We start from the raw sequence: 22,024 nt of genomic DNA, 5'->3' as shown, positions 1-22,024 counted from the left end.
ATAGGACACTCTGTTGCAACCAATAAAAACGCACCTTGCATCGTTGCCTGAAGAATATCCTCGGACAGACGACACCGGCCTGAGGTGATGGGCCGAATCAGTCCAGAGCCGTCACGAAGCAAAATTACTTAAACGCGGATACTTTCACAATTCATTTGCTTTTTTTCTCCCACCGTCCCACTTCCTAATTCTTCCGAGCCCCACCCGTTTGTCTTCCGGTGGGGGTTTCTTAGTGACCCCAGATTTCGGAGTTGGCGAATGAGAAGGGCCCCACGCTCTGGCTGTGGGCGCGGTGTGGTGCAGGAGGGCACCCGCAAAATCACAGGCCCACGCAAGCCTCAACTGATTAGTCGAGCTTAACTCACAAGAACCCAACGAAAAAAATTAGCCACTCGTAGTTGACGAATCTCAATGCCTTCCTGCGATTAGGTTTACCCCGGAATTGACTTTGCATTTGCATTCATGTTCGATGTCCTGCCTTAGGCAGCTTGGCTGAATCTGGGGTTGCACCAGTGACCACCTGTTTTTACAGCGTTGCGCACCCGAACTCACCGAACTCGGTTTTCGCAGCCCAGATTCGCAACCACGACACAAACTTCCTCAGGATTGGCACGTTTTGAGCTTTCAAATTGTAGTTTTTTTTTACCCTAGCCTTCTCGCCAAGCAAAGCTTGTTCTGCCCCCACACTTTTGCCGCTTCCCATAAATACAAATCAATTCTTGTTAAAGCGGCCGCTCAAGGCATTCTGATCCATGGCACCGGCATGCACGGGATCCGCTTTTCCGTTGCCTCGAGGTATGTGGAAACAAGCTCCTGCTTCCAGATGCAACACAGTGTCGCCAATCGGATGTCGCCGGCTACCCCTGGTATTTTGCAGCGGCTGCGGTTTTTAAAACTCAAGATGCGCTTCTGAGTTCCATGTTTGCTTCAAACCAATCAGGATAATCTGCCCTCCTAATCTTTGCATTTTTCCGAACCATGGGGCATATGCCCTGCCTGATCCAGGTCCGGCTGACCCTGTGCAGGCGCTACACTCACCTTTTTTTTTTTTTCACTCATCGCTTTCTTTTTCTCGATAATTGGGACTTTATCTCCATTTGTATGACGTTTCTAGGTATACGTGGTAAACGAATCCCAGATATCGAGTTGGAAGCTTGCAGAGGCGGTGCCATAGACAGTGTGGTCCCACCTTTGATAGCATCCTACATCTTTACTGTCGTAGACTCAGTCTAGTAGATCGTGGTAGATAAGCGCTCCAATTGACTCCTTGAAAGGCTTGTTGACGGCTGGGCAATGGCTGTTAAACTCGCAGTTGTTGCACTTCCATCTCAGGTCAGCCTCTCGTGGTGGCCGCCTACCAGTCCAGAAATTCACCGCTTCTTTCAAAGTCTGATTGTTGGTATTGACGGTGTAAGGGTAGACCTTGGAGCCAATGACTGTGCCCAGTTTGCTGTGATGGTAATCCACAGCCACCGTGGATGCATCGTAACCATTGAAGATGTCATAAATTTGGGATACCCGAGCAATGAAGTACCGAGGCGTGAGCGGGTACTTCCAGGGTTTAAAAAGTACGGATATGTCGATGCTTTTGACGGCGAGGGTGTCACCGTAAATATTCTCCAATATCTCTTTAAAGTCTTTTTCTGAAATGAATTTCGAGAGGTCGTAGTCCATGTTGCCCTCTTCCTTTTCTTTGTGGATCTCGCTCATGACCTCGTCGTGGAAGGTTAATCCTAAGGGTTGCCCTTGGGCTAGTCGAACATAGTCCATTGCTAGCGCCTCGAACTTTTCTAGTAAGAGGATAACTGCGTGTGCTTCGCCAATTTCGGCATCAATGTCAATTTCACGTCTTCTAGCGCTCTCCCGGTAGCTCTCGTAAGTGAATCGAATGTCTTTGGTGAAACCGAGAAAGAATCTAGTATAGTACATGCATTGGTCTCTTGCTGCTTTGAGTTGCAGCTCTTGTTTGGGGAGAGATTTTACCCCTCTGGTTTTGACGTCTCTCACCTGGAGGTAGTAGTCGTCACGAGACTTTTGAACCTCGTCCTTTAGCTCTGGAATGGCTCGACTCAAATCCCAAATTGGCGCCATCAATGACATTCCATCGATCTCGGCAGTCACTTCTGGAAGTTCAACCGTGTGGGTGTCAATATTGCTTTCAGCACCACTCTTTCGTTCAAACTGTACTATATCGGCAATACCTCTGACAAGAACCCCTTTATGCAAATCTTCTACCCGTTCAACGGGTCTATTGGTCTCAAAATCAATAAAAGAATGCACGTCGATTTCTCGAGCGTGCCGAGTCTGTGCCAATGAGATCCCCCTCTTGATGCTGTGTTCCGTGACAGACTTGGCCCATTCAGCCAGCCCTTGGTTCCTGCCCAAGTGCATTGCCTCTTCAGGTGAATGTTTGGCTGCAATCTCAGTCAATTGATCAACTGCTGAGCTCATGTCGGCCCTCTCGTGCTCTTCGTTTTCAAGCCTATCGTGATATTCAGAGCCTTCGGCCAAACGAGCCGTGACTTCCTTTTTCTGCAGCCCCGAGTAGATACGGTAGAACAACTCGAGCTCACACCATGCATAGGATAGAAGTTTGGTTACCAGAAGGCGTGGAAATGCAACTATGGTTGGGTCTGCAGCGTTCTCTGTGGTGTAGTAGGTAAACGGGTCTGGCTCAAGATTCTCGGGGATATAAAGAAGCAGCGACAGTGGTCTGTTGAATTTTTCCAAGACTCTGTACACATTCGGGCTTGGAGCTTCAGGAACTGACAGTCCAACTTCATTGCGTATCTCAAACAACAACGGAAGCGTAGATGCTCTGTCAGAGGTGACTAGCGCCTGGGGTCGTTTGGGTGTACGTCGTGGTACCCGAAAAGTGAAGGTTCTTCCCATGCCACATTGGCTGTTGTGGTGATCCAGCGACAATATGAGCGATTTGGTGATAGTCTGGTAAGCTGAATAAGCGGTGCGATGTATGGCCGGTGCAGGGGTATGTAGCTTTGTGGATCCGGGCAGAAGAGAGTAGGAGAGATTAGCTGTGATTGGATGTCTACTTTTCTAAAGATTCAGTTAAAGGTGATTTTTGGAAATTCTGACTTTTCGAGAATTCTTGATGACTGACGCGTTGGTGACCGTTGACGTGGAGTGACGTAAGGTGAAGAGCTGTCAATGCGAGAGCGAGTATTTGGTGAAAGGGCAAGTTAGTGGAGACACACTGCTGGATTGATAAAAAGTATTAAGAAAGCCCAATTGAATGCTGTTAGACATCACTTGGTAACTGTAAGTTGCAGCAGAGAGATCGAATCAGGGTCTTATCGATGTATGCTTGTAAGTGCATCAGTAAATGGTCCATCCGAAAATCAGAAAAGATCGCCGAATCGGCATAGCTCTATATACCCCTTTCTTTGCTGTTGCGTTTCACTTCTTCACATGAACTACATTCCGGGTGCCCTAAAAGCACATCTAAATTGTGCAGTCAATCGTAGTTTCGGCACTCTGCATTTTGGTCTGCCATCAGATAAAGTAAAGTAATACATAACATCTGATAAAATTATATTTCGTTAAAAGCTGCCCATTCTCTACCATCTAAAGAAATTTGTCAGGACATATTTGCATGGTTGCTATTTTTACTTCGTATTTGTATTATTCACAAAATGGTTCCATTTCGCAACAAATTTAGAAACTTAAAAACACGTCTCACATGTGGGGCCGTACGAGCAATGCGTCGCGTGAGAAATCACAAATCACCTGTCAGTTCAAAGCCTCTTCAGAAGATCAAAAAAATGACGACATGATCATCAAAAAGAACAATGAATGAAGAAAAAGACAACTGAGAAAAGTCTGCTTAGAAAAAAAACGCGTCTTTATCTGCTTCTACAGGTATTCGGAAAGTTATAATCTTACATGTAATACACATCTATAACGATTTTTAAATGTACAGGATTCATTTTCAGTGAATGCCCCTCTTCATCTTCAACGAGTCGCGTTTCTTTTCACTTAGACTGAACTGCCCGGGCAAGTTGATCTTGTTGTTGCCATTGGCCATGGCTGGCTCCTTCACGGGACTCTCTGGAATCAAGGGACCGCCGCGTAAGCCACCAGTGCTGGGCAGCGTGCTTCCGATTCCGTTTGACAGAGGATGACCAAAGTAGCCAGATTCTTCGGAGGGCGTAGTTGCCGAAAGGAAAGGCGAGTTGAGTGCCTCACCAGCACCAAAGTAGTTCTGGCCCGAGTATCCACCAGGGATATGCATGTTCATGTTTTGGAGGAAGTTGCAGGTATCAGTATTAATCGTGAGAGGTCTTGGGAAAGAACCGTTGAGGCCGTTACCACGGCTGGACGAGCGGGAACGCAGAGGTTCCAGGTCTGTCTCGTCCATTTCGGAGCCCGAGCCAGCGGAGCCGGGGGTGGGTTGGAAAGTGCCGCCATAAGATCCGTACGAGTTGTTTGGCGTGCTGCCCAGCGAAAAGGAACTTTTCGACGAGCTGGGCGGCGTTTGGTAGTCTAGCATCATGGCGTTGAAGCCGCCAGGGGCTGGTTGTAGTTGAGGCTGGCCCAGCTGAGCCAGACTCAGGTTATTTCTCTGGATAAATGCTCTAGGGACAAAGTCATGCATCAGTTGAAGCGAATCCGTGGACGCGTTCTGGTCGGCGTGCATGCCCAAGTTGGCGTTTGGACGGATGTTCAGAAGGTTACCCACGTGCAACCAGTTGGAGCCGTTGTAGGAGTTGTTTCGTGTGAGAGAGTGCTTGCGCAAATTAAGCGATGACAGGCGCAGACGGCTCAAGGCGGCTGCCTGGGCTGCCAGGGTGGGCTGCTGCTGCTGGTACGAGGCGACATTTTGCTCGTTCAACAGCAAGTTCAGGATGGACAGCTGGCGCACACCAGGGGCGGCGTAGACGTTGTTGGGAGCCGGCACCAGGACAGATGTGCATGCCGAGAGCAGCTGGGGCTGTTTCTGGGCGGCACACAAATCTAGGAAGCGCTTGCGGATGAGTTGCAAGATGATGGGTTGGTAGGCGTGGTTCTTGAGAAAGTCCGGGGAGAGGACGCTCTGGGTATCGTAAACAGGCTGGTCGGAGGCGTTGCGGAGAAGCAGGATCATGGTTTCGTTGGCGACTTTGGAGACGAGTCCCAGGGGAGGGACGGACCCCAGAAAGGGCGTGGTGGTCGGGAGCAGCAAGATGTCCAGGTAGATGGCGAGCACGAGCTGGTCAAAGACCGGGGTAAAAGTGAGCAGGTAGTTTTTCAAGGAGCGGCCCGCGGGCTCGTCCACGTCTGTCAAGAGGTCGTCCAGCTCCGCGTGTTGCGGGTGGTTGTACAAGTTGAAGTAGGAGGCCTGGTGGTTGTTAGGCGGATCCAAGGGCGTTCTCAAGGTCTGGTCGACCGGGGTCAACGGCGCGTCGTCGAGCGTCTTGGACGTCTTCAACGTCAACGTTTTCTTGTTAAGCATCACGACAGACGAGTACCAAGTTGGAGATTGAGTTGAAAAAGTCGTTCCGGAAGCAGCGGGCGCACCGGCGGTACCGGGGTATATATATGGGGCGGCGAGGGTACAGGGGGCGACGCGCGAAGTAATTATTCCCAACTGGGCGGAAGCAGGGCGACAAAGTGCGACTTCGCAGCAAGACAGGCAGACAAATTTGAGGCACAGACAAAGACGGTGCATTGGGCATTTTTTTTTTTTTTTTGTGCTAAAGGGGACTGAGGGTTATCGTTTTGGGCATTGTGACTGAGGCTTCCAAATTTCTGGTTTGACTAAGAATTTTTATTCCTCCATCTCATTGTGCTTGGCTTCCATGCTTGCCCTTCCTTTTTTTTTTCTTCACATTTTGGGCCGCCCAACTCTTGGGGGGTCTCCATTTCGGTCGTCCCTGCGGCTGCTGCTTCCTTGCTCTTGGTCCCTAGCCACACCGCGTCGCGAGCAATGTGGCAGCACTGCCTGAATCTGCCTGAATCTGAGCAACTCAAGAGACAAAAAACGTCATTAGACACGAGGCGCTGGTACTCGATTTTCGGCACATCACCGACAAATTTGCGTTTTTAGCCATTTCTCCTTTTTATTCTCTCCACCCTCCACCCTCCAACCTCCACAAGTCCCACCACCCCATCTTCTCTTCAAATTTCCCGTTTTGCCGTGGCCGGCCTACTGCTCCCGCCTAATCCTCGCCTGGAACCCTCGCGCATCTCGCTCCATCTTCCGTTCCCTCGCACCCTGCCATCGCACCCTGCCTGATCCAGATCCTCGTGTGTCGACTGCAGCGGCTCGCATGGCTGCGAATTCGGATCATGGGCCCACAAGTGGTTCGTCAGATGATGCAAATAACCTCTGGATTAGTCAGACTGGTCAACTGAAATGTCAAATCTCTGGAGCGATCGCCTTCACTACGGGGCGCTTGCAGGCGCTAGTGGCCGTGGCTTGGGGGGGCCTAAGCGGGCCTCGTAAGTGGCCTGAGTCTCCCGCCAAACTCTATCTCTGAATTACGATCCCCACAGACCACAATCGAAGCACCTCGCCCGATAGGAGCCCTGCGAGATCGAAGTCCGCCCTGGAAGCCTCTTTGTGCCGTGAGGCTCTATTCTTTGGTCAACCCTGCGCACGCACCCTTGAGCCTTGTTTTTTTTTTATTTGTGCCTGGGGGAACTTTTTGCAACCATTCTCTTTTCCATGGCCACACTCCTGCAATCCAGGCCCCATTCGGCCCAATCCGTAGTTCTGGAACCCCCGCCAGCAGCATCGCCCTCGGCAGAGATCTTGCTCCATCATGCTGCCCAAAACCACATCCGTGTGCTCATTGTCTTCTTGAACTCCTCCCCTGCGTCACTAACCCCCCAGGCCAACATCGCCTTAGCCTCTTCTCTTGCGTTTCTAGGCAGATCTAACGGAGCAGTGCACCATCTTGTCCAGTTGGCAGATTCCACCCCCCTGGTTCTGGACCGCAAGCTCTACTTGTATGCCTTGTACCGGTGCCTTGAGGAAAACGGCCAAAGAAACCCGGCGTTTGCCCACGAGGTCGAAATGGGCATCTTGCAGCACGACGCTCTAGTCTTTGTGCCCCGCCTAGACGGCTTCCTATTTGGGCCGTCCAGGGCCCTTTCTTTGCATCAACAGGTGGTACAGTACGAGGAGGCTGGCGGCATGATAGCGCCTACCAGTTTTGCAGCCGCTGTGAAACGAGATTGGGTCAACGGGACGTATTTGAAATTTTTAGGCACCGATCCCAGCTCGATCCTCGAGGCTATCGACGAGTTTGGACCCTGGCACGAGGTGCTGCTGGCGCTTTCAGTCCAGTTCTCTAAAAACAAGTCCCTCATGGACAAGTTGGTCCAAGGGTCCAGCAACGAGCTGCCAAGAGGCCAGGGGCTTTTGGAGTTAGCCAGAATGGCCTCGTTTCGGACGGCAACGGCAATATCCAGTTTTCTTCAGGGGGACTATGTCGCTGCCTTTGACTGGACAAGTCGGTATTTTGCAGTCGCCGACGAGGCCCGCCGCTTCATCTTTCCAGACGGCATCAGGGCTTTGACAACCAGGGATATCCTCACAATGGCCATGCTTATCACCAACTGTCTCGAGAGAGGCGTGGTGCTGGATATCTCTACAGTAGAGCGCATCTATACTAGACTCGCAAACCCAGAAGCAGAGCTCCACGATGACGAGACCGAAACATGGAGAATGAGAAGACCAGGGTCGAGAGAAAGTGCTGCGAGTGACTTTTTCCAGTGCTCCTTGGCCTGGTCAGAGAGGCAATTAGGCGAGGAGAACCTGCTCTTGAACAAAGAGGTCATGAACCAGTCCTTGTTGCAACCCATGAGGAAGTCCCAGTACTTTCTGTGCTGTGGCCACCTTCGCAGACATATGGCGGCTTTTGGGGCTTCAGAAAGAAAAATCACCCTTCTCTCTGGTGAATCGATCAAGGTTAGGGCGTACAGCGCCAGAGACTGCTCTTTGGCTGCAAGGCTGTATATCATAGCAGCGGCATGCCATCCGATGGATGATCCACAATTGTACCGTTTGTATGATAGGGCAGTATGGGCTCTATGTTTGTCAGGCGGTATTCATGCCAGGGCTCTTTGGTTATTTCTCCATGCGAGACACAGAGCATCGTTCACAGCTAATTTTGCCCCCGCAATACGGAGACTTCCAATAACAAAAAGACCGAGCGGGTGGTCTAAAGCCAAGCTCAGAAGGCGGCCTAGATCTGAAAGCTCATTACTTAAAGCGCCAAACCACGTCACTAGCGTGCAATCCAGAGCCACTATGCTGCATCAGGACAACACGGAAGGAACGAGCCTCAAGAGACCGCAGACGGTAGTGGACCTTCAGGCATTAAATTTGGAATCGAGGGGGAATATGGCCAACGGCTCAGATATTAAATTTTCCGGCTCAGACCTTTCGGACTGGCCTCATTTCGAGAACCAGATGGAAGCGCTTTACCAAATGCAGATGTTTGTCGAGAGCATTCACGAAGCAGTCGAGGATAACCCCGATGGGCTAAACTTTGACCAATCTGACGTTACGTTTTTAAGCCCCCTGGTATTGGAGCATCAGATTGATGGTGAGCACCCTGTCCTTTACTTGGCTGGCGAATACTTACCAAACAGAGCAGATTTCAACCAGGAAGGCGGTATTTTCGTTACTCCCGAATTAAAGTCACAAATCAAGCTTCTGCAGTCTGCCGTTGAAGAGCAATTTGCTTTGAGCAAAGAGCTCGTTAATGCTTGGGCAGCAGCGTATACTCAGATCAACGGAAGTACCCCAGATTGGACAGCAGATGTCCTTGAATGGTCAGGGTACGCCCCATAGTTTTGCAATACGAGGAAAAAGCCCGTTTTAATAGGAAATGGTATCCACAGTCCCCATATCATTTAATGTAGGATTTAAGCGGTTCTTAGTGGTAGGAATCCACATTATGAAAAGATTTGGATGACGAAATGTTGATTCAGTGTTCTAGAAAATGTTCTGCGAGTTTCCCAAGAATCTTCATTTTGTCGACACAATGAAAATTTTAATGCAACTTCGAAATCTTCAGTGAGTTATCACCATTGGAATATTCATATCACTGTTATATCTGCTCAACAACGCATCGATAAGAAATAAGCCGTCAAAATGAAATGTGTGGTTAATTTTCAAAAGGAAGAGCAAAAAGTGAGCAGATTCGAGAAATCGTAGAAAGACCTGACATTTTCAAGCACTAGGGGTTACCCCAGAATTAAAATGCGTCCGGCATTTTGCTGTACTACCCGCATGAGGATCCGATTCACAGATAAGAACACCCCAGAAGTCTACAGCAAATAATTGAAAGGTCGACATGTTCTTCCTTGAATCTTTAATAGAATTGAAAATCTGGTGTCTCTTTTAAAAGATTGAAGCTCTATGATGTATTCTGCTTCTTATTCCACAAAGCGAGACTATCAGCTACTATTTGAAGAAGTTCAGACTATTTTCAAAGAGTCGACTGAATATACCACACTAACTTTATACACCTCACATAAGAAATTTCTTGGGTCTATTACTGGCGTTTTTTGGAAGGAGGTGCCTATCGGCTTAACATGTATGCAGTGCACACCTTGCTCTGATTCGCATGCCTGTTTCAACCTCAACGGTTCCACAGTTTATTCATTTATCATAATACAAAATGGAGTCAGATTCTGACGAAGACATCGACAACTTCGATATCTTCAGGGATTTGGACATCGATTTAATGGATGTCTTTACCCGATCGCAGAGGGCGGAGCTCCGCAGGATGGCTAGATTGCACAATCTTAGAACCACGGCCGATTTCGTCCGAATGTTCCAACAACAACGAAATGAGCGAATATTCAAACTCTATTGGCTCTTTGGGTTCTTCCCTCTACCTAAAGTCAACTACGGACTTCTATGGAGACGTCATAGACCTGCCGACATAGTGAGATCGAGTATGAGATTGGTCATAGCCATAGCAGCAGGGGCTGTAAGGCTAAGCAGGCTTTTTGTGTATGGTCTTGCGGTATTTCAATGGCTCCGGGACATTTTACAGTGGGTGTTCATATATGGCTCGATGGTGACATTCTCGACCAACTTTTTTGTCGATATCGAAACTTACATCTTTAGAGAAAGCGCAGATGTTCTACATCCGCGCGGCAGTACTTCAGACTGGCTCAAAAACCTACAACTGGCTAACGGGAACGTGCTAGATTGGAGCTTGTGGACCAAGATCCTTTACGACATGGTCTCCAGCACAGTGAGATTACAATGCGTCAAGGATCAAGACGGGGACCTGGAGTTCTGCTACATCGATAAAAACTCCTTAATTTTTAGATTCAGTGATGTCATAGCTCTCCATTTCCCAATTTTTGAGAGCTTGCCATCCCCAGTTTTGACATTTTTGGTCGTGCTTTTGTACCTCACATACGGTTTTGCGGGACAAATGATTTCGTTTAATGTTCTCTTCTACTTCATCATGCAAATTATATTCAGATTCGAAAGTGTGTCCAAAATTATATTCGGAGTGGGCAAAATACTATGGCACAACGGTGGTGAGTTGATCGTTTGAAGATTGATAGAACGAGGTCAGTTACCCGATTAGGAAGGCAACCATCTCGAGTGCGCCAAATGCACCGGCTATTATATACCCTCTACTATGCCGGGGATAAGCGTGGAAAACGATATATATACTGCGGATCAGCTTTTCCTTAACACCACCCCACAATTATCATGAAAGCGGCTGTTTTCAAGAAGCCATACCTTGTCGAGACTGTCGAGAAGCCGATTCCCCATATTACTTCCCCCACCGATGCAGTCGTTAAGGTAAAGTACTCGGCACTTTGTGGATCTGATCTCCACTACTACCGAGGACACATCCCACTGAAGGAGAACACGACCATGGGTCACGAATTCGTGGCCACTGTTGTCGAGAAGGGTGACGCAATTGATGACTCGGCTTTCGCTGTTGGAGACGATGTCATCTCTTGTTTCACAATTCAGTGTGGGGAATGCTGGTACTGCCAGAATGGCTACTCGGGAACCTGTGACAAGACCAATACTTTTGGAAAGATTGGATTGGAAGGCGGCCAAGCTGAGTATGTTCTCGTTCCCTACGCAAAGTCCACTTTGCACAAGAAACCCCAGAGCTCGGACGACGACTCCGTGTACGTGCTCATGGCAGACATCTTTGTGACGGGCTACTTTGGCATTAAAAAGGTGATGGATCATCTTTCCAGCTTCAAGACTAAGGATATCACGATTCTCCAAATTGGAGCGGGACCAGTCGGTCTTTGCTCAGTCAGAATATTGAAGCACTTTGGCTTCAAGTATGTCGTGGTAGTGGATGGCATTCCTGAACGTTTGGAACATGCCAAAAAGCTTGGGGCACATGACACCGTCAACTTCAAGACCGAAACAGACAAATTACAAAAACTTATCGAGACTGGCACCGGTGGCTTGGGATTCGATGCGATCTTGGAGATTGTGGGTGCGCAGCTGTCCATGAGGACTGCGTTTGACAGTGTAAGAAGGGGTGGCTTTATCAGTTCAGTTGGAATGGGTCACGAGCCACTTCCATTTAATGGTTTGGAGGCTTACGCGAAGTGTGTTACTGTCAGTTTTGGCAGATGCAATGGCTGGTCATTGTTTGGAGATGCTTTGGAGGTGTTTGAACAGGTCAAAGGGGATTTTGGTGATTTTATAGACGCCAGGCCGTCAATTGATGAAGCAAAGGAATACTACGAAAGGTTTGAACGGGGTGATGTGGGAAAGGTGGTTTTTACCTTCTAAAGTAATAAATATGATACCAGGTAATGGCAATTTGTAGATTCGACAGTCGTAAGTGGATTTATCATTGGACTAGAGCCTACCTGTTGTGGAGGCTTGGCTGCTAATCATGCAGAAACGAGTACCTGGATTCTACGAGGTACGTCGAAAGCTGAACAAAATGCCATATTGCTAGATGAAATCAAAACCCATATTCCTATCTAACTCTATCGTCTTTTTAGTCCACGTCTCTATCCTTTGAATGACTTTTTCAAGTGCCAGCTCGTTACCTATTGACAACATGAAGTCCTCTCCAATTTGTTCCAACAATTCACTTTCGTCACCCCATAAAGTATCTTCAAATATATCGCTGAGATAAAAAGTCTCGAGCTCAGGCTGAAGCACATCAGGAACATGTATGATTGCACAAAAAGCCGAGTAATTCAAGGTTTCTTGTTCAATTTGATAATCGAGCTCATCTCTCAATTTATCAAGCCTGTCTTTGCAACCGGACGCTTCGAGCCTGTACGTGCCAGTCGACCTGCCGTCATATTCATCAACCCAGCGATACTCTACACCGTAACCCTCAAACTTCGATTTGTACCACGGCTCTAGTTCAAAGATAGCCCTTTTAATTGCGAAAAATGGAACCTCGTATGTCATGAAATCAAAATGATCGGCTTCGTATTGTACAAGCCTATCGATTTCTTGCTCAACCTTCTCAAAGGCACCACTAGGACCCTGGATGGTAATCTCATCTTCCTGGGAAGGATGAGGCCAGACACCTTTCATTGTTTCACAATATAATCGAATATTGACATTGTAAGTTTTCTGGAGCTTGGAGAAACTCAAGAAGTTAAATCCAGGAGCTCTACACTGCCATGTAGATGCAAGTCTGACACGCTTCACACTTTCCTTCTTGAGACTATTGACCTTTGCAATAAGGTGTTCCCTAGCCTTCATCACAAGCATCCGAACCCCTGAAATAGTGATTCTAGTTTTTGAATTTTGGTCTATAATCTTTGTGCGAGACCTCAGTGCTTTCCCAGAATCATGGATTTGAAGACCAACTCCGAAATGGTCTTTTATGTAACGAAATCCTTGGCATTTGTATTGAATAAGGGCAGTTATCAACATGGATGGAACTTTTATATTTGTCTTAAAAAAGCCATCAGTTCTTACATCCTGAATTTCTCTTTGGAATTGTTCAAGGTACTGTTTTACTATTGCAATGCTTCCATTCACAACCTCAATACCAAATTTGCCCTCAACCTCATATACTGGATTAAGGAACGCTCCAGGAAAGTTTTTCAAAACCGCCGGTATCAACTGTCCGTTAGAATTCAACATGGCTGCTTGATCCGCCGGGGATATGGTGATGATATTATCGGAATCCCGTTCTGAATGTGCTTTGGCTTCATTGATTTTCTTCATCACCAAGTCGAGCTGCAGTTGATCCAGCACATTGGGGGTTTCAATTCTTTTACAGAAAATGATTCCCCACCGTATCATTGAGCAGTATTCAATATCGTGCCAATTACTTTGGAGCGCTGTGTAGACACGGCAGTAAGGTAGATCAGTAACGAGATATATCTCTCTCTTCAAGAAGGTTTTGATTTTTGAATTGATTCGATCGATCGCTAGCTCCATTTCTTGTCCTTTACGTCCAACGATTTGAATAGGCACATTGCGTTTAGAGATATCACACAAATGTTCATACGAGGGGTAATAAACGAGGACTTTTTCAGATCGGGCGAGTTTCCTGCTCAAAAAGTGTACTACCGCTTTCAAGACACGTATATCGTGGGAGAATAGATCGACGAGGTCAATTTCGTACAAACCAAACTTCTGAGAGAAGCGCATTAAGTAGTTGCTAGCCCTGCTAATTTCTGAGGGATCACCAGCCAACTTGATTCCACGTTCCTCGTAGTCAGAATTTTCGATCTCTGGCGGGTAATAAAAGTCAACATCTGGAAAGCTGGTAAGATACTGGGGCATGAGTTGGTGAAGGGCTCGTGGCACCGGTACCAGACAGATACCTATATTACCCTGCAACTCCTTCAACTGCAGTTGAAACGAGGCAACTACTTCGACCATGACTTCCATTTTTGTAAAGAGTAAGAATCCTCCCTCCTCTGATGAGCAAAGAGGGAACTGTATGTCAGGATACTTCAGCATGACAGGCTCCGTTACAGACTTACTCCACCGCTTCAACTCATAAGGGAAGTCAAGCATTATTTCAACTCTTTCGATCGCCTTCTTTATATCATCAATGATATCATGCTTTGCGTTAAGACAGTTTTGTAGAGTGCCTTGCACAATGACTGAGGCTGTTTGAGGGTACTTGAAGAAGTCATCATTATCATTGGGGAAAGTAGGGACGGCAATGTTACGACGAGGTTCACGAATTTTGCCAAAGCGGTTCCCAAAAGGGTCCCATTGTAGCCTTCTAACAAATATTTCTACCAGATGTCTCCTCGAAGTATGCTTCAACAATCTACCTCTTGAGCCAATGACGATTCCACGTAATCTGTTTGGGATCAAGAAAGACAAAGTGACACGCTGGCTACTAGATATGCTTTCTTTGAATACATCTAGATCAGCCTTGGGGCCCGAGAGGATCATTCGATCCGTGGAATCAGTGACTTCATGATCACAGGCAACACCATCGATTTTTGCTGCAACACTCAGCAAGTACTTCAAGTTGAGGTCATACAGAATCAATCTCTCCTTCAAATCCCAGTCGACATCACAAAATTCTGGTTCGACCCTGAATTTGATTTCAGAAGTTGAACTCATGGAGTACCTTAGTATGCATGACAGGTCAGATCGGGAGGCAAATTTTCACCTCACAGTCGCAATTTTTGTGCTACAACGCTCAAAACTTGGGAGAGTAATTCTGAGATTTAAAAGAACATATTGAAATTATAAAATTTTACATTTTCCAAAATTCATTAATTTTACGTGATATAATTTAGCCAACACTGAACATCATCAAAAGTGGCAACTTGTCCGAGTGGTTAAGGAGAAAGATTAGAAATCTTTTGGGCTTTGCCCGCGCAGGTTCGAGTCCTGCAGTTGTCGTTAATTTTTTTTTTTTTGCTACACCATCATTCTATTTTTAATGACATCCAACCCCGTAAACGTTTACCGTTGCTCTTTCGAAGCGCAATTGGAAAGGCTGAGTCACTAGCGATTATGAAGAATCGCGCAACAAGTCTTATCGCTTATCGGTCGAGGAGCCTCCCGCGTCCAGCTCGCAAGATTTACCGAGCGGGGGAGGGGCAATGTCAACGGTTTTTCTGACAAAGTTTATTAGATCAAGTCCATAAATTATGGCGACAGTCTAGAATCTCCTGTAGCCTGAATGGGGTTCTCTGGTTCTGAGACAAGGGTTGCCCCGCAGTGCTTCAACGCGTTGCTACCCCCGAAATCCACAAATTCGAATAAGACCCAACACTATTTGCGGTATTTTGTCTCAAGGCAGTGCTGCGGAAAAGGGAGCTCGGAAATCAAGGGTTGCCTCGGGGTCAGTGTAGCAATTTCACTTCGGAACTCAGTTGATCCGAATATTTTTGAAACGTTACTAATTTCAAAAGCTGGTTGGCTGCCCAATTTTCCCCACAGGGTGCACCCCGCGTGTTACACTCAAAGCCTATGTACTTTCGGCCTCTGTCTCGGGTTTGCTGCCGAACCTACTAACCATGTCCGAGTGCTCATTGCATGATGAACCGTGTCTTCTGCACAGGTCGAGCTGAAGATGCATAAAAATAGGCTACATGCATCGATTTGCTGTGAACCCTCTCCCTTCAGGAGAAAGCGGCAATCAAAAAGTACATCCTTTGCTTGCCTAGCAAGCGAATTACAAAAATTCATTCAGTTTTTCCACAGTCTTGGCACGCATTTTGACATATGTCAACCTGTCAAACGTGCATACATCAGAGTTTTCGCCTCCCGGGCCGGCAGGCTTAGTAGCATGATGTGCGCATTCTTGCAGCACCACATTTCGTATCCACCTATAGAAAGCTTTCGTGCTTTGAAAAGTCCATCGACTGCAACTTTGTGTAGACGTCATGCTACCTGTACTTTTGGGCAGTGTGCTTGAATTGTAACAGGAAGTGGGGAAACGGACCGGAGGCAATGCAGATTTCCAGGGAAGGTCCCGGGATCATTTACAGAATCATTGAAATACAGCTTCGTTTGCTGAATTTTCTGTTCTTAGTTTTTTCACATCTCTTTTTATTTTTCACATCATGTTCACGAAAGATCCGGATTCCGCTAAGCATTTGCTGACGGATGCAGAGATTGCAACCAAGCAAAAGCAGAAAAAGAAGTTCAGATGGACCATTGAAGATCATGATTCCCCCAAAGAAATTTATAACAAGACCCTTTATTTGTCGGTGATGGTCTTTGGCATTTTGGGTGCTGCTCGTGGTCTCGACGAAGGAAATATTGGGTCCAACATCAGTTTGCCATCTTTTAGGCAAACCTTTGGTTTTGAAGACCCCAACAAGAGCGAGAATGAAATAGCCGACCTCAAATCCAATATTTCGTCGATGGTGCAATTAGGATGCGTTGGCGGTGCTCTTCTTGCAATCTTTACTGTTGACAGATTAGGCAGAGTGAATGCTTTGAGACAGGTTTGCGTTTTATGGGCCATTGGCGTCATTATTCAAATTACATCTTCACACGTTGGCCAGTTATACGCTGGCAGAATTATCGAGGGACTCGCGGTCGGCCAGACTACTACCATCGGACCTACTTACTTGGCAGAGGTTGCTCCAAAACAGATCAGAGGTCTTTGCAGTTGCATTTTCGCTGGAGCCGTGTACCTCGGTGTCATGTTGCTGTGCTTTGCAAACTACGGCACCGCATTGCATATTTCTGATTCATCACAGAAACAATGGATCATTCCCACCTCCCTTAAGATCATTTTCGCTGGTGGATTATTAATCCTCACATTCATGTTTTGCATCGAGTCACCCAGATGGCTTATGAAAGTTGGGAAAGCAGACAAAGCGTGCGAAGCCCTTTGTAAGCTCAGATGCCTTCCACCTGATCACCCGCTCATTGTTGGTGAGATCAACGACATCAATGAGCAATTGTTAATGGAGAAACAAGCACAATCGGGGAACAACATGCTCAATATTGTCAAGGAATTCGTTCGTGTGAAGGCGAATAGGTACAGATTGTTGGTCATAGCCATTCCCGCCCAATTACTTGGACAATGGTCCGGCTCGAACGCTGTGACGATATATGCACCCGAATTGTTTGGCGTGATTGGTGTTACAGGAATCGAGACCTTGAAGATGACAGCCATTGCTGGTGTGGTGAAGTTTGTTTCTGCTTACTTGGGCGCATTTTTCGTCATTGACGCCTTGGGAAGAAAGACTTCAATGTACGTTGGCATTACGCTTCAGTTCTTGTGTGAATTGTATTATGCAATTTTTTTGAACGTGGTGCCCAATATCGAGAGCTCCTTGGAAGGCTCAAAGAAGAGGGCTTCTCAGGGTGCTGTTGCAGCCATTTTCCTTTCGGGCACTGGTTGGGTTATTGGTTTCAACGCTATTCAGTATCTTATGGGTTCGGAAATCTTTCCATTGAAAATTCGTTCTGTGGCCAACTCGTTGGTTATGGTTTTACATTTTGCCAACCAATACGGTAATTCCAAAGCACTTCCCGAAATGATGATTGCAATGCAACCATACGGAGCATTTTATTTTTTCTCCGGGGTGCTTTTAATTTCCTTAGTTTGGGTGTGGTTTTTCGTTCCAGAGGTGGCAGGCCGTTCTTTGGAGAGTATTGATGACATTTTCAATTTGCCATGGTACCAGATTGGACGGAACGGGCCCAAGCTTTGCCCAGACCATTCCGAAATTAGCAGAATGCAATTTGATCATGGCATGATGGTATACGAGGATAAAGCCGGGTCGGAGCACCAGGTGGAAAATGCCAGCCAGAACAAGAAGGAATCGGACGAGGATTCCGTCAAGGACCACAAGAAAGAGGAGGCGTAAGCCAAGGCATGAGGAGGTAATAGAAATCCCCAATTTTACGAAATTGCTTAACCAACCAGCTCGTAACCCGGTGTGCCAAGTAGAGGATGTTGATGCAGCAAACCCGGAGTTTTTCTGAAAAGTCCCACTTTTGGTGAAAAAGAAAAACCCAGGTTAGGTGGAGCAGAGGCCCATGGAGACTGCGGGGTGAAGAAACTTTACTAAGCCCTGATGACGGATCGACCCGGGCTTCGATTGTGGCAGGATTCCGGGTCCAGCATAATCGGACATGTCTGATAAGGTGGGGCTTCTGATGGAGAGAGGGCAAAAGAAAAAAAAAAAAAAAAAAAAGAAAGAAAGAAGAGGTCTGCGCAGGCCTTGTCGGAATAGACAAAAGAAGCAGGTGAAACGATAAGTCCATGGGCATCGCCAGGCACTCCGGGGCGGAACCAAAAACAGAAGACCGAGATCCTGCAACTAGGAATGCTGGTTTATGGGTATGGGTCGCTCGAACATCACCATCTACCATAGTGCCAAGCAAATGCCCCCACAACACCAGAAAAAAAAAATTAGCCGGCTTCTTGACAGTGACAGCAGCGTAACTTGGCAGGAACAGGCTTGGCCCTGTCACATCATAGAGAGCCGCTACTTTTGATGAGATCACCAAGGCGGTGATAACACAACGGCGAAGTGCACAGACTTTAGCGAACTGAAAAATATAACCAAAAAAATTTTTTTTTTGCAAGGACATGGAGGGGCAATCTTGCGGTGCAGGTTTTCAGCATGGATTCGGTTCGTATCGTGCCGTAGCGCCCCCCAATAGTGTCCCACCTCGACCCGGAGCCCCACGCATTGTCCTGCGAGCGCCCCGCGGCGATGAGAGCAATGGCGCCGAAGAGGCTGATTTTATTGAACAATTAATTTGGAAAACCCCCGCAGGACCATACAGAAACAGAGCATTAGCAGGGGGATGGTTTTGAGGGTAGCGAGTTGTGCCGAAAGAGGAAGCTCCAAGGCGATGCAAGACGGTTTGACAAATGTGGAGTGATGGCTGCGAACAGGTGATGCAGCAACGCCTGAAGCACTGGGCACAGCAGAGGAGCAATTTTTTTTTTTTTTTTTTTGGCTTTGGGCAAAGTCCAGCAAGCGAGAGTTGCCACGGAGATATCATCAATAGGCTTTTAAGCGTGAGCCGTAGCTTACGGTATTCAGCAATGAGGGTCTTGTAAGCCTCTCATTCGGTTGCGCCCCCACGCAGTCTGTCAAAAGCTGGACGCACCCCGCGCGAGGTTCCCAGTGAGTCCTATTGGCTGGATATGACCATTTCCTTGACGATTTTCTCACAATCCCAACCCAAACTTTTTCGTTTTTTTTGCAACGCCTCACCCCTCGATGACTAATGTATTGGATCCGCGGGAGATTGGTACGCGCTTCAGACACAGGTGGGGCAGGGCTGCATTCCGGCACACAGCCCCGGCTCCCGGGTGCATAACACCACCGCGCTGACGCTTTTTCCACTAAGCATCTCGTACTAACCCGGGGATTGTTGCCCAAATTGCCTCCCTAACCCGGGGCCCAAGGTACTTGAATCTGTAGAAAAATTTTCGCCTCTGCGGGAAGAGCGGAATTTCTGCGTGCCCCAGATCTTCCACAGCCAATAACTGCCCTTGCAAAACGAATCCTCTTCAACTATCACCATCCTACTACTACTCACGGCTGTCAAATTGATAGGAAACGTTCTTAACAGACTCCCACGCCGAGATCGGAGAAACCAGCCTTGTGTGCGTCAATCCTTGCTCCAATCTACGGGGGGTGAGGGGCGATAGTGGAGAAACCACATACAAATTTTTTAATTTGTCTACGTACCCCCAGCGTCCTATCCAGGACACCCAAAGATAGTCACATTATTTTTCCTTTTTCTGCCCCTCCTCCACTCTATTCCCTGCAAAGCAAAAACTTGGTGCCCAGCAACTACGTGTCATCGTCACCAATAAGCTAGGTGGCGTCTGGCGTGATCGCCCTTCCAAGTATGTGTCACAAAACCCCATATTCATTTCAGGCGTCGACCCATCTTTGTTCGCTAGTATGACCACGGATTGTACTAGCTACTTGGGCCCGCCATGCAGGCGCGCGATATGCAGCTTGTTCTACTTGTTAATGTGGGGTAGCTTGTTCTCTTACGTTGTCACTGCACCTGGCGTACCCCACCGTCCCGGACTTTCTATTCGCATACTAGGTGCATCTTTTTTGCACCCACGAACCATAGTTGAAATCTCGTATCGCTGCAAAGCTTTCTCCCTCTCCCTAATTCCGCACTCGTCTATATAATCTCCCCTGCCGCCTCTGCCTTGATAATTCTTTTTTTTTTCCTTTCAGTCAATAATCTACAAAGCCTTTTGATGACTACTTTACAGAACAAGTACTCTGGCTCTTCAGTGCTGGACATTGAAAAGAACCAAATCGTGGCCGTTGAACAGCCTGTCCCAGAGAAGAAAAAGTTCAGATGGAGAATCGAGGACACTGACTCTCCTAGCGAGATCTACAACTGGACCCTCTACCTTTCTGTCTTTGTGTTTGGTGTCTTGGGTGCCGCTCGTGGTCTTGATGAAGGCTCCATCTCTGGTAGTGTTGCCCAGCCTTCGTTCAAACAACAATTTGGTTTGGCTGATGAATCGAAATCCGCCAACGAATTGGCCGACTTGAAGTCCAACATCACCTCGATGGTGCAGCTTGGATCTGTCGCTGGTGCCATGATTGCCATGTACACTGTCGACAAGTTGGGCCGTGTGAATGCATTGAGAGAGGTTTGTGTTATTTGGGTTGTTGGTGTTATTATTCAGATTACTTCCTACGACGTTGGCCAGCTTTACGCTGGTAGATTCATTGAGGGTTTGGCTATTGGTCAAACAACAACCATTGGTCCTACTTACTTGGCTGAGGTTGCTCCAAAGCAAATTAGAGGTCTTTGTGGCTGTATTTTCGCTGGTGCCGTTTACTTGGGTATTATGTTGGCTTACTTTGCCCACTACGGTACCGCTTTGCACATGACTGCCTCCCAGAGAATGCAGTGGGTTGTTCCTACCAGTTTGAAGATTGTATTTGCCGGTTTGATCTTGATCATGTCTTTCACTTTCACCTGGGAGTCTCCAAGATGGTACTTGAAGGTCGGCAAGCCAGAGAAGGCCATCGAGTCATTGTCCAAATTGAGAAAGCTTCCTTCTGACCACCCATACATTGTTGGTGAGATCAGTGATATCAACGAACAGATTGCCGTCGAGAAGGCTGCTGTCTCTGGTAACTCTGCTGTCGGTGTTGTCAAGGAATTCATCACGAAGAAGGCTAACAGATATAGATTTTTCCTTGTTGTCGCCGCCGCTCAGTTGTTGGGTCAATGGTCTGGTGCTAACGCTGTTACTATTTATGCTCCTGAATTGTTTGCTGTTATCGGTGTTACTGGTGTTGAAAAGATGAAGATGACTGCTATCTTGGGTTTGGTTAAGTTCTGCTCCGCCTACTTGTGTGCTTTCTTTATCATTGACTTTTTGGGCAGAAAGACAGCCTTGTACATGGGTATCACTCTTCAGATGATCTGTTTGCTTTACTTTGCCATTTTCCTTACCATCGTGCCAGAGGCTGCTGACGAGGACTACCTCATGACCGGAAGCCAGGCCAGAGCCTCTAAAGGTGCATTGGCAGCGCTTTTCCTTTCTGGATGTGGCTGGACTATGGGTTTCAACTCGATCCAGTACCTTTTGGGTTCCGAGATTTTCCCATTGAACATCCGTTCTTTCGCTCAGTCGACTGTCATGGTTTTGCACTTTGCCAACCAGTACGGTAACTCCAAGGCTTTGCCCAAGATGATGATCTCCTTGCAGCCATATGGTGCTTTCTACTTCTTCGTTGGTGTGTTGGTGATCTCGCTCTTCTGGGCCTGGTTCTTCGTTCCAGAGGTTGCTGGTCGTTCTTTGGAGAGTATGGAGGATATCTTCAACTTGCCATGGTACCTTGTGGGCAGAAAGGGTCCAGAGTTGTGTCCTGACCACTCCGAGCTTAATAGAATTCACTTCGACCACGGCGTTATGTCTTACGAACAAAAGAACAACTCTCAGGAGTTTGTGGAGGACGTTCTGAAGGAACGTGATGAACAGATGCTCAACAAGGCCAAAAAGTGAGTATATTTTAATGGGTATTATTTTGATAAAAGAGCTGTAGATAAAAGACGGTATGCAGATGGCGATATTTGCACCCAATGCACTGAGCTGCATTTGGATAGACACAGGTGTGCTTATCTTCATGAATA

At 47.3% G+C, this 22,024-nt stretch overlaps 6 protein-coding genes and 1 non-coding gene across 7 annotated transcripts; 5 read left to right on the top strand and 2 right to left on the bottom strand.

Annotated features, from left to right (window-relative positions):
• Positions 1 to 1,224: 1,224 nt before the first annotated feature.
• Positions 1,225 to 5,452, bottom strand: C7M61_000875 (uncharacterized protein; the record flags this gene model as incomplete). Its single annotated transcript, XM_024856300.1, has 2 exons — positions 1,225 to 2,831; positions 3,997 to 5,452. The coding sequence occupies 2 exons, from the start codon at positions 5,450 to 5,452 to the stop codon at positions 1,225 to 1,227; spliced, it is 3,063 nt and encodes a 1,020-aa protein (XP_024715899.1).
• Positions 5,453 to 6,667: 1,215 nt separating this feature from the next.
• On the top strand, positions 6,668 to 10,532 carry C7M61_000874 (uncharacterized protein; the record flags this gene model as incomplete). Its single annotated transcript, XM_024856299.1, has 3 exons — positions 6,668 to 8,013; positions 8,239 to 8,773; positions 9,642 to 10,532. 3 exons carry the CDS (start codon positions 6,668 to 6,670, stop codon positions 10,530 to 10,532), a joined length of 2,772 nt encoding a protein of 923 aa, XP_024715898.1.
• Positions 10,533 to 10,693: 161 nt separating this feature from the next.
• C7M61_000873 (uncharacterized protein) lies at positions 10,694 to 11,752 on the top strand (the record flags this gene model as incomplete). The annotated part of the gene is made up of 1 exon (XM_024856298.1): positions 10,694 to 11,752. One exon carries the CDS (start codon positions 10,694 to 10,696, stop codon positions 11,750 to 11,752), a length of 1,059 nt encoding a protein of 352 aa, XP_024715897.1.
• A 168-nt stretch (positions 11,753 to 11,920) lies between these two features.
• On the bottom strand, positions 11,921 to 14,527 carry C7M61_000872 (uncharacterized protein; the record flags this gene model as incomplete). The annotated part of the gene is made up of 2 exons (XM_024856297.1): positions 11,921 to 12,722; positions 12,945 to 14,527. The coding sequence occupies 2 exons, from the start codon at positions 14,525 to 14,527 to the stop codon at positions 11,921 to 11,923; spliced, it is 2,385 nt and encodes a 794-aa protein (XP_024715896.1).
• Positions 14,528 to 14,730: 203 nt separating this feature from the next.
• C7M61_000871 lies at positions 14,731 to 14,812 on the top strand. Its single transcript has one exon. It is a non-coding gene; the product is annotated as a tRNA-Ser (tRNA).
• A 1,169-nt stretch (positions 14,813 to 15,981) lies between these two features.
• Positions 15,982 to 17,745, top strand: C7M61_000870 (uncharacterized protein; the record flags this gene model as incomplete). Its single annotated transcript, XM_024856296.1, has 1 exon — positions 15,982 to 17,745. One exon carries the CDS (start codon positions 15,982 to 15,984, stop codon positions 17,743 to 17,745), a length of 1,764 nt encoding a protein of 587 aa, XP_024715895.1.
• A 2,378-nt stretch (positions 17,746 to 20,123) lies between these two features.
• Positions 20,124 to 21,896, top strand: HGT17 (Hgt17p; the record flags this gene model as incomplete). Its single annotated transcript, XM_024856295.1, has 1 exon — positions 20,124 to 21,896. The coding sequence occupies one exon, from the start codon at positions 20,124 to 20,126 to the stop codon at positions 21,894 to 21,896; it is 1,773 nt and encodes a 590-aa protein (XP_024715894.1).
• Positions 21,897 to 22,024: the final 128 nt, after the last annotated feature.

This window comes from Candidozyma pseudohaemuli (genome assembly GCF_003013735.1).
Source record: "Candidozyma pseudohaemuli strain B12108 chromosome Unknown scaffold00001, whole genome shotgun sequence".
Taxonomy (NCBI): domain Eukaryota; kingdom Fungi; phylum Ascomycota; class Pichiomycetes; order Serinales; family Metschnikowiaceae; genus Candidozyma; species Candidozyma pseudohaemuli.
The sequence above is the reverse complement of the archived record's forward strand: the minus strand, read 5'-3'. Positions and strand labels throughout refer to the sequence as shown.